The 10,412-nt window shown below is 37.3% G+C and overlaps 1 protein-coding gene across 4 annotated transcripts in view; it reads left to right on the top strand.

Moving 5' to 3' along the window:
• LOC117955260 (roundabout homolog 2-like) overlaps window positions 1–1,354 on the top strand; it is an 80,805-nt gene extending 79,451 nt beyond the window's left edge. For all 4 annotated transcript variants that reach the window (XM_034889630.1, XM_034889631.1, XM_034889629.1 and 1 more), the window contains one exon: window positions 390–1,354. In XM_034889630.1, the coding sequence (XP_034745521.1) occupies window positions 390–391 (2 nt within the window). In that variant the 3' untranslated portion in view covers window positions 392–1,354. The remainder of the gene's footprint in view (window positions 1–389) is intronic.
• Window positions 1,355–10,412: the final 9,058 nt, after the last annotated feature.

Genomic DNA, 10,412 nt, shown 5'->3' with positions numbered 1-10,412 from the left:
GCTGGGGGTGTGGCCTTGACCAACTGCCACTTTGCTCATTTGAAAGCCATGATGTCTGTCTTTCATGGGTGGGCCAAATTCTCTGGGCGGACAGTTCAGAGAAACGGGAGGATACCCAGGGCTCGGTTTACACCTATCACCATTTCTAGCCACTGGGGGACCATTGGCAGGCTGGGTGAACGCATATTAATGAAAAAACTCATAAAGTTACATTTTCATGCCATGGGACCTTTAATCTTTCAATAAGAAGGAAAGTTGTAGAATCCCACCAATTTTGAGCATGCAAAAAAGTGAGACACATCCTGGCGACTGTGAAATGGAGATTTTGAGAGTGAAGTAGGCGTCACCCAGGTTTTACATTGTTGTCTTTGTTGTGTTTGCTCTTCCAGAGTCTTTGTGAAGCGTCCTTCCCCGCAGTTGCTGCCCGTCCCAGGACACCTTGTTTGTAAGCGCTATGAGATTTTTTTTCTCTCCGCGAGTGACACAGAATGACGTTTGGAAGACGGAGCGGAGACAGAATGAAGACAAAGGAACAGAGTGCGAGATAAAAAATGCAGAGCTGTAAATGTGATGTACAGACACAGACACCAGTCTCACAGTGTTAATTTTCACACACACACTCCCTCCCCTTCCCCTCTTCAAAAGAATAAACAGTCTGTTATATGTCCGCTGCTTGTTTTCTGTCACATGATGTACAAAGATTTACACAGTGGGGATGAAGAAGAAGAAAAATCACGACAAAGTGACTAATATGAAGAAGGACTTGCATAATTTGTAAATATGTTTTTTTGTGTTTTTTTCTCTTCCTTTTGCTTTGCTATGCAAGCCAAACCCAATGTTGTCTCTTTTGTGATTTATTACTGTGAACGATTTTTCATTAATGCTCAAACTGTTAGCTTATTTTGATGAAGCTACCGTATCGTTGTACTTTGCACAGAGCGTTTTTGGTGAACATAAGCACAAACCCATTGTCAGCTAAGCTGAGGAGGAGAATCATAATGGCAAAGAGGGACGTCTATGTTAAACAGTACCTTAACAGAAGATATATACTTGGCTGTGCTATAATTGTTTGGGGAAGCACTCATATCGTGAAAGTTGCAAGGAAAAATACACAGGTAAATACTGGGAAATAATATGCCAATATAACAAACTGTGTTTCACACTAGTTGCTGGGAATTCTATTATGCATTATACTAAATATTTATCAGCAAATGGTTACCAGAACATTGTTTTATGGTAACAACGCAACACAGTCAGTTGTGATATCCAAAGCAAAGACAAAGGAAAATAGGTGTGTATCTCTTCCCTGCCATTCACAAAAAGAGTATGTTAATAAAAAAAATCTATATATATATTTGTTTTGGTAATTCTTTTCTAATTACATACAGTGACACAGCGCCAGTAAGGGCTGTAGTACTTGAGTCCGGTCCTGGGCTTGAGTCCGGACTTGAGACCCTTTTCTATGGTCTTGGACTTGCTAGTATTTGGACTCGGACTTGTCTCGGTCTCGGCCACTGATCTTGTCCAATATGGCTTTTAACTGAGTCCAGGTGTCTTTATTAGGTTGATAATAACATTGGAGGGAAAGTGAAACCCAAATTGATTGTCTTGATACTATCATGCATAAGACCTTTTTTCTGTCCTGGACTCGGTCTTGACTCAGACTTGAACCTCTTTGGAGTCGGTCTTGACTTGAACTTGACTAGTCCTGGTCTTGGACTTGTCTTAGACTTGACAAAGCTGGTCTTGACTACAGCCCTGGCGCCAGTGCAATATTGAAAGGACAATATGACGATAAAGGGAAATGTTTAACGACAAGTATACAGGATGTTAAAAGTCAAATATACTAGATTTGTCCTTGTGTAATACACTATTGAATGGTTATTGTTTTACACTTTCACCTTATAAAGATGTATAGACTTATGACCAACTGCCAAATTTGAAGATCTTTTGAAAACCTTTTCCAGTTGTTAAAAAAAACACACACAAAAAAACGCAGCCATTTGCATTTTCTGCCATTGAGATTCACGATGCGATGTCTTTCCACTTTGGATGGTTTTGTTCTGATTATTGTTCTGGTAATGGCTTACCCTTTGAATAATCTCTACCTGCCAGATTGGTTTGCCCTCAGGAATACGCAGCCACATACAGTTGGGCCGCTTTTTCAATCATTTGATGCTAAATAAAATGTGTTATGTGAAAACCAACCAGATTTCTCCTCACAATGCCTACGAGTCTGACACACCGCATTTACCCACCAAAGTCCATTTTGGAATTTTTACACTGGTAAAGCTACTTTAGATCATATCATACAGTATATATATATATTTTCTGTGGCAATGGTTTCATTTCCCTTTTAATATATTAAAAGATCCTCATAAGAAACATGGACTCATAGCTTAACTGAATAAAACATAATCTGTTTATTGCATAGTATGGTAAAATATACACATTTTCATTTTCTCCTCAACAGTTATTTTCCCTTTATGCAATTCCTCAAGGGATTCTAGAAATCCTTGTTAGTATTAGCACTGGATTAATGGGGTTGAAAGGCAACATGAACACTTTCTTAAACAGCTCCCACTGTTAAATAATGGATTCTTTTTCGGGGTTGTTTTGACTTTATTGATCTTATTTGATACTATTTCTCAATCACATCGTATGGCAACAGTCAGATAAAAGATCTGCACACAGTACAGATAGCTCCCAGCGAATTTGATTTAACTGAGAAACATTTTGATCTAACAGAGATCTTCGTCAGACGTCACTTAACCATCACAAAGCAGAACAAGATAAAGCTACAGAATGCTTCTGCTTTCAGGAGGTGCTCCAGATTCGGGCTTTATAATTCTGTGAAATATTCATGTGATTTGTATATTCTTGTATAATCTTCTTTTAAAGTTTCTTTTTCTATTTTCGCTCACTTCACATGCCACACATGCATGTTTTTCAGACGGTGCTGATGAGCTTAGCTCTGATTGGTCCAGTCGGAGAGTAGATCAACTCTTAATTAATTATAAGGTGTTTGTGTTGTGTGTTGTTCTGCTCTGTGATAGTTTGACAATGCCTGACCCACAGATCTCTGTTAGATTGAAAAGTTCCTCTGCTGAATTAAATTTGTCTGACTTTTGCCTTCAGTTTGTTTTTTAATCCAGGAGCTGTAGATACACTCTGTTTGTAAAAGACATCTCATGAAATATTTAACCCTTGTGTTGTCTTCTCGTCAAAATTGAAACTCAACACTTCTGTCGATGCATTTAATTGATGTTTTTCTACTTTTTCTTACGTTTTTGTCCCTTCTTTCAACACTTTAAATGCTTTTTTGTTTTTTTAGCACTGCGCAACACTAATTCATTACCTTTAGTTTTACAGTTATTTTTGGAATTTATGGTCAATAAACCTCATTTATAGGACATTATACCTTATATTTGAGTTAGAAAAGCAGAAATCAAGAATTATTTAGACTAAAATTAAAGGAATGTATGTTGATGGATAATCACAGACTGGAATATGTCAACTTTTACTTTCAAAACCACTTCAATTTTTTCTTCAAATGCTATAAAATTGAACAAGAATGAATGAAAGTAGAGATTTGTACTCGCCAAAGAGCATTGTGTGGAATCCATCATGTTATTTTGGGTACTTAAAAAGAACATTGATATAGTAAAATGGGTCAATTTGACCCTAAGGACAACATGAGGGTTAAAATTCAAATTACAATTCATGAGGTTGACCAATGGACCCACACAGCCGAGCACTCCTGATCCTACAGGGACGGTGGCCTCTGAGAATTGACGGACAGACATATAAAAATATTGTGTCATTGGCCATTGTTTGAGCAAGTTTCAGAGTGAACTTTTTTTCCATTACAGAGGATCCTGGAGAGAGTGAAAGCCATTCACTTATCTGTGAATGACAGCTCCCCGGGCATAGATCTGGACAGCAGTAGGGAGGCTAGCTTCAGGCCATGGTGCAATAGGTGCTGTGCGCAGTGTGGGACAGCCTGTCAATATTTGTATCTTGAGACAGATAGACAGGGATTAGGATTGTCTGCAGATATATATTGTCTGCAATCCACCATTTAAGCTTTAAATTCAACTGGTTTCCAGAAGTGCTTCGGAGACATGGAGGAATTGGTATTGTGTAGTCAATTTTATACTCGCTTTGACACATTTTGGCTGCCCTATTAGGGACCAGATCCCCCTCCATCCACACAATCTCCCCATCAAAGTGCAGCACAGGCTTCTCCTAATTTACTCAGCTTGCAGTACATGTGAATTTAACGGAAGAACAGAAATACATAGCCGAGCCCACAGGGCCCAATTACAAGGCTCCACCTGCATTCACACGGTCACAGTTCCATCTTATAAAGATGTGGTTTACAGTGCATGGTGTTAGAATGGTGTGGTCACTTTATGGGTGCTGTTGTTTTGGTTGGATGAAAAAGCAGTTTACTGTAACTGTTATTTCCTGCTGTTTTTTTCAGCTCACAGGGGAACAATTTGGCCTCACACCGATTCACTTGTTTGGAAATTGCTGCAAAAGAATATTTGTGATGGGGGATTGTTTTTTCTATGGAAAGCACAACTATAGCAGTAATGATGACAATAAAGCCAGATGACTGTTAAAAAAAAGTAATTCACAGGGCACTTTATCAGCATTCAATTTAGAATGTGAATGACACGTGTATAAGAAAACTTAAACACGTGAACAAACGGCTTCTTTTTTCCCCTTTTTTGTTAGTAATCAATGGGTTCCAATAAAATTAAAAAGCTTTAAGATAGTTCTTGGTGGTTTTGACATTGAATAACTCACATACTGTAATGCAAAGAGAATATAGGTGCTTATGCCACCCTAAAATAGCCAGATGAAAATATTAAAATGAAAGAAATTTAAACAAAATGAGTCAGTGGTGAGGAAAAAAAAATCCTCAGGGTAAACCACCCTCTTATCTAGGTGAACATAAATTCATTACGATAACAGTGTGCAGTGTTCAGGGACAAAATCAACTTCACAGTAGACTTATTTATTCAAGATGTAACAACATGCAAAAATGATAGCATATTTACATAGAGGATATTTGTATCCAGAGTCCCACCAAAGGAAATGTCAGGCTCATATATGTTCAAAGGAAATGTATACAGTGTGATCACGGAGCATGTAAAACAACATCATGAATTGCAGAGTGGGTTTTTTCACATCATGCTCAGGCAAGAGTCCCAACTGCATTCATTACACTGGATTTTATTTAGACTTTTAATGCTGTACAAAACAGCCAGACTTTACATTCAGTGTGCTGTAGGCTTGTTAAACTGCCGTAACATCTTAATCTGCAAATATTCATTATTGCTACTAAGGGAAAAAGAAAAGAGAACCTTTCACTTTCCTTTGTTAGATCTCAATACTGCATAAGCTGCATCATTTCATGCAATGTTCCCAACATGTGGTGGACAACCTTTTCAGTATGAGTATATGTAATATTGCCCTGAAAGGCTGTTTTCTGACTCATGACATTTGGCTAATTGCAACATTCAAACAGTGTGGTGGTTTCCATGCACCCCACCTGGGACCGCAGGTCCCGCTCTGTGGCTCAGCTACCCTGAGGGTAAGCCAAAGGCCAGTGGTCTCATGGCCTTTGTCTCCCTCAGTGACCGATTTATTTTCATCTTGTTCACCCTGTTGGTTCATCTACTTCTTTTGTGTTGCCACTTCACATTGTGCCACTGACATGAACCAGAGAGGCCGCTCCTGGAGGTCTCTGACAGGGGACATTTAGTTAAATACAGAAAGGACATGCAGATATTGGTATAGGTAGCTTTGTCTATGCTCTCACGGATTCACAAAAAATCCAGATACGGTCTCCAGGTCTCAGCTGATACTCAATATACTGTTTAATCTTGAAACCAAGACCCAGGTCTAGTTGCCAAAAGCTACCCTGGAGAGTGCACCGCTTGTGGTTTTTGAGTTTGGGTGTGAAATTAGAGTAAGGTTACTTCCATTTTTTCTGGGGAGAAAAACTTAAATTTTTTAAAACATATTATTTTTACATGTTGTAAACCATGTCTGAAAGGAAACTTTAAACACAATAAAAACTATTAAACAGACCCACCACACTTGATGGAGTTGTGGATTTTATAGGTTGCATTTGCCGCAGTATCCTAACTACAGTACATCATCATCATCCTGTCCCCTACACAATACATGGGTGCAAAGTACTTTCTGCACTACTTTTCTTTTTTCAGTTTTTGGCATGCTACGGAGGGACTTTGTTCAAGTTCCTATCTATTTAGTTACAGCCATCTGTCTCTCAATCAACACTCATATTTGTCTCTAAAAGTTGTCCCCTCCCCCCTGCTTCAAGATAAAGCCATGTCACCATCCTCTCTGATTTGAGTGCAGCTTTTGACAACTTAGCATCTGACACAGTAAGTCCTCTTTTGGCATCGTGGGACACATCTTCCCTACGGTTCAACCCTTATAGTGACAGACAGTGATATATCTCCATAAACAAATTTGAATTTACCACTGCTGTATCGAGCGCCGCCCCACCACCAGATTCATTATCTCTGACACCTCCTAATTCCTCACCAACTGTCTGCTTTAAGAGAAAGTAATCTTCCTCAAATACAGCTGCAATAAATTTCAGAAAGATCATAAATTTGCACTTCCTGACTCCTGCCCCCCTCTCTCCACTCATAACTTCTCACCTCACTCAACACCAGTGTCACCTCACCCCTCTGTGCCTCCAAGTATGTCAATGACACCGGAGGAGCTGAGATATGCTGCTTATCTCTGACACCACCTGTGTGTTTCACTGCTGTGAAGCTAATCAATGTCTTCATCACCTCCAGACTTCTTTTGTGCAACAGTGCCCTCTGCACATCCTAAATTACCCATATTATGAATAAAATCCTGTTGCCAGAATCACATGTTTACCTGTTCAAAGGCCAAAAGCGTGCCCATTCTCCAAAACTTCCAATGACTTCCAGAATAATACCTTGAATTGTCTCGAGATTCAACATTCGGTGTGCGATAACGGGAGGAAATTGAACACCGAGATGACATATGCTGTAGTTCAGCATGGGGAGACATTTTCATCCAGCAGTACAGCATTCAGCCACACTGTCTCTATAGATCTGTCCCCCTTATAAAGAGTTGTTTGGGGGTTGACAGCCATCAGTTTCACTTTTTCTGTCAGACTCTCCAGCAATTCTGCCACATTTGCCCTAGCTGTCATGGCCCAGCTCTTTGTCAACAGATTGCAGAGAATCTGCTGGATAAACATGGCAAAATTGAAAACGAAACTTGGCAGCACACACAAGCATGCAAGCACAAGCACACATTCACACACAACATCTTAGAAACCAAGGCAAACACTCGTGAATAACCTACTGCAGACAGTTGTCCTTGAAGAAGAAGAAAAAGTAAAAAGAGGGGATGAAGGCAGCCTTTCATGGGCTTGAGAAGTAGTTTTCCAGGGAAATAAACAGCATTACTCACACAAATGAATCTTACTTAGAATTCTATTTGGTTGGAATCAAGTTATTGGAATAATTCATGAAGACGCTTGATTGCATGAATGACTTAGTGAACATAATATTAAAAAAATTGAACGTTGCATATTCAAGTTTGCATTTAAGCAATGCCCATGCACGCTCCAGTTATTAAAACATGTTTATGAAATCATCACCTCAGAGGCCATAATTAAGAGAATGACGTTTTTCATTAAAATTATTAATGTATTTTTCTATTAAGCATCATGGATCAGCGACGTTGATTGGACTGGACATTACCTTAAAAAGCACACGTTAAAATCATTCGCCCACCATTTAGTCGTATCACATCACTCAAGCTTGAAGTGATAATTGGACACAAAGGGTAGATCACACTGTGTCACAGCTGCCGACAGCTGTGCAACTAGAAAGAAGGTCAGCCTTTTTAAACAAGGACACACACAAGATGGTACTTGAAATCACCTTTATGTCTCTCAACCAATCCCGTAAATGGGCAAACATTGTAAATGCAGCCATTATATACTGTATGTATACTGAAAGATAATAAAAATGTCAGTAATTACATGAAAGAATGACGTATTCTCTTCATAGATAACATGCATGTTGCATATCAATATGTTGTTAATTAGCTCATTGCATGTTGACTGTAATCAATATTAGAACTGTTAAATTATCCTACTTTGGCTTATAAAATTGTTAAACATTACTCTACTTGAATTATCTATTACTTAATAGAATGTTCACAAACTCTTTTTTTGTTTGTGTTTCTTTACATTACTTAACTAGCGTTGCAGTGTTTTCTTATTGTAGATCATCATCACAACCAGCGATTTGGGATATTTCTTCTGCATTTAGTTACTTTATCTAATGTCACAAAGTGAGTGAGAACAGTAGCCAGACTGAAGTAAACTAACTGTAGCCACTAGGGGCGACCCCATATAGTCAAATATTGAGTGCTTTGATTGAAGGACACAGTTTCGAGGATCATGCCATTTTGTCTTTTCTCCCAATACGATCATATACAGCCTATTAGGATGTAAATATCAATATGTGAAGCTGTAAATGAAAACATTTAAAGAAAGAAACTTTCAAATAAAACTCCATGACAGATTTAAGTTTGATTTTCCATGATCCGTGACCGATTGAGGAGCATCATGGCGACAGGGATATAAATCTTTAACTGAAAATGTCTGGGAAAAGAAAATCTAAAGTGTGGGTGCACTTTAAAAATAGTAAAAGTTGACCACAAAAAGTAAGATGCAAGTTGTGTTGGCCACATTAACAGACTCACTTGTTACTCCATATCGTTACACCCTGCTTTTACGCACCCCTGAAAAGAATAACTGAGAAAAAGAGAGCTGAAAATGGGCTTGTTTACAGTGATGGAATGGCTACAGTGCCACCGCCATATACAGCTGTGTTCTGGAGGTCAGAAAAACATAATGACAAGAGGATTTTAAACTAGATAATGCATTTCACGCAGAAAATGCGCGTGATTTTGATTGGAATAAATTTCATCAAAATGTTGAATAACACCAAAAGTGTGTGAAACAAAGTTGCTGAAGCGGTATAAAAGTGGGAAATGGATAGAAGATGCAAATCTTTTTCATGGTTTTATGGTAAGGACTTAAATAAAAATGATAAAAAAGTTATAATCAAAGTAAAGTATGCCAAAAAAGTCATAGTGTAGTATGTTGAAGAAGTCACTATAGAGTACTGTATGTTGAAAAAAGTGTTAAAAGTCACAGTGTAAAAAAACACAGGAAAAAGGCGTGTAGCTTGTCAAAAGAAGTCATAGTATAGTATGTAAAAAAAAGTAAAGAAGTTATAGTGTAGCGTGTCAAAAAATTCGGAAAACGTCTGGGTAGGGTATATTGGAAAGATCATAGTAAAGTATGTCACAAAAGTGGAAAAATGGTACGTCAGAAAAAGAGATGAAAGACATATTATAGTATGTCGAAAAAAGTAATGTGACGGAAAAAAATAGTCTAGTGTGTTAAAAATGGTCGTAGTGTAGTATGTTGAAAAGTCATGGTATAATATGTCAACAATAGGGTTGAAAAGTCATATTATGGTATGTCAACAAAAGTGATAAAAAAAGTCATATGTTGAAAAAGTTATAAAAGAGTCATAGTGTAATAGGTCAAAAATGGTCATACCATAGTTTGTAGAGTAAAGTGAAAAAATCATAGTATAGTATGTCATAAATAGTCATAGTATAGTATGTTGAAATTGTTTATAAAAAAAAATCATAGTTTTTCATGTTGAGAATAGTCATGGCACAGTTTGTTGAAAAAGGTTAGAAAAAAGTTATAGTATATTATGTCAAAAAAAAGATAGTATTCAATGTCGCTTTAAGTGACACAATAAATAATAGTACAGTATGAGTCTAAGTATTGTATGGCGAAAAAAGTAGAAAAAGGCATCCATAGCATAGTTGAAAAAACGTCATGGTAAAGTATGTCAAAACATTATAAAATATTCATGGTATAGTATAGTATGTCAAAAATGGACATAGCATAGTTTGTTGAAAAAAGGGGGAAAAAAAGCCATAGAACAACATGTTGAAAGAAGTCATGGTATAGTATTTGAAAAATAGTGATAGTGTAGTTTGTCAAAAAAAATGATTATAAAATCATAGTATATTATGTCAAAAAAAGGAACAAAGAAGTCATACTAAAGCATGTCAATAATAGTCATAGCATAGTTTGTTAAAAAAAGTGAAAGAAAATCCTGGTATATCATGTTAAAAATTGTCATAGTATAGTACGTCAAAAAAGTGATAGTATTCATTTCACTTTAAGTGATGGAATAAGTCATAGTGTAGTAGGTTACAATATCTAAAAGAGTCTTAGTATTGTATGTCAAAAAAGTCATAAAAAAGCCATGGTATAATAT

Source organism: Etheostoma cragini, chromosome 13 (genome assembly GCF_013103735.1).
Source record: "Etheostoma cragini isolate CJK2018 chromosome 13, CSU_Ecrag_1.0, whole genome shotgun sequence".
NCBI lineage: Eukaryota > Metazoa > Chordata > Actinopteri > Perciformes > Percidae > Etheostoma > Etheostoma cragini.
The sequence above is the reverse complement of the archived record's forward strand: the minus strand, read 5'-3'. Positions and strand labels throughout refer to the sequence as shown.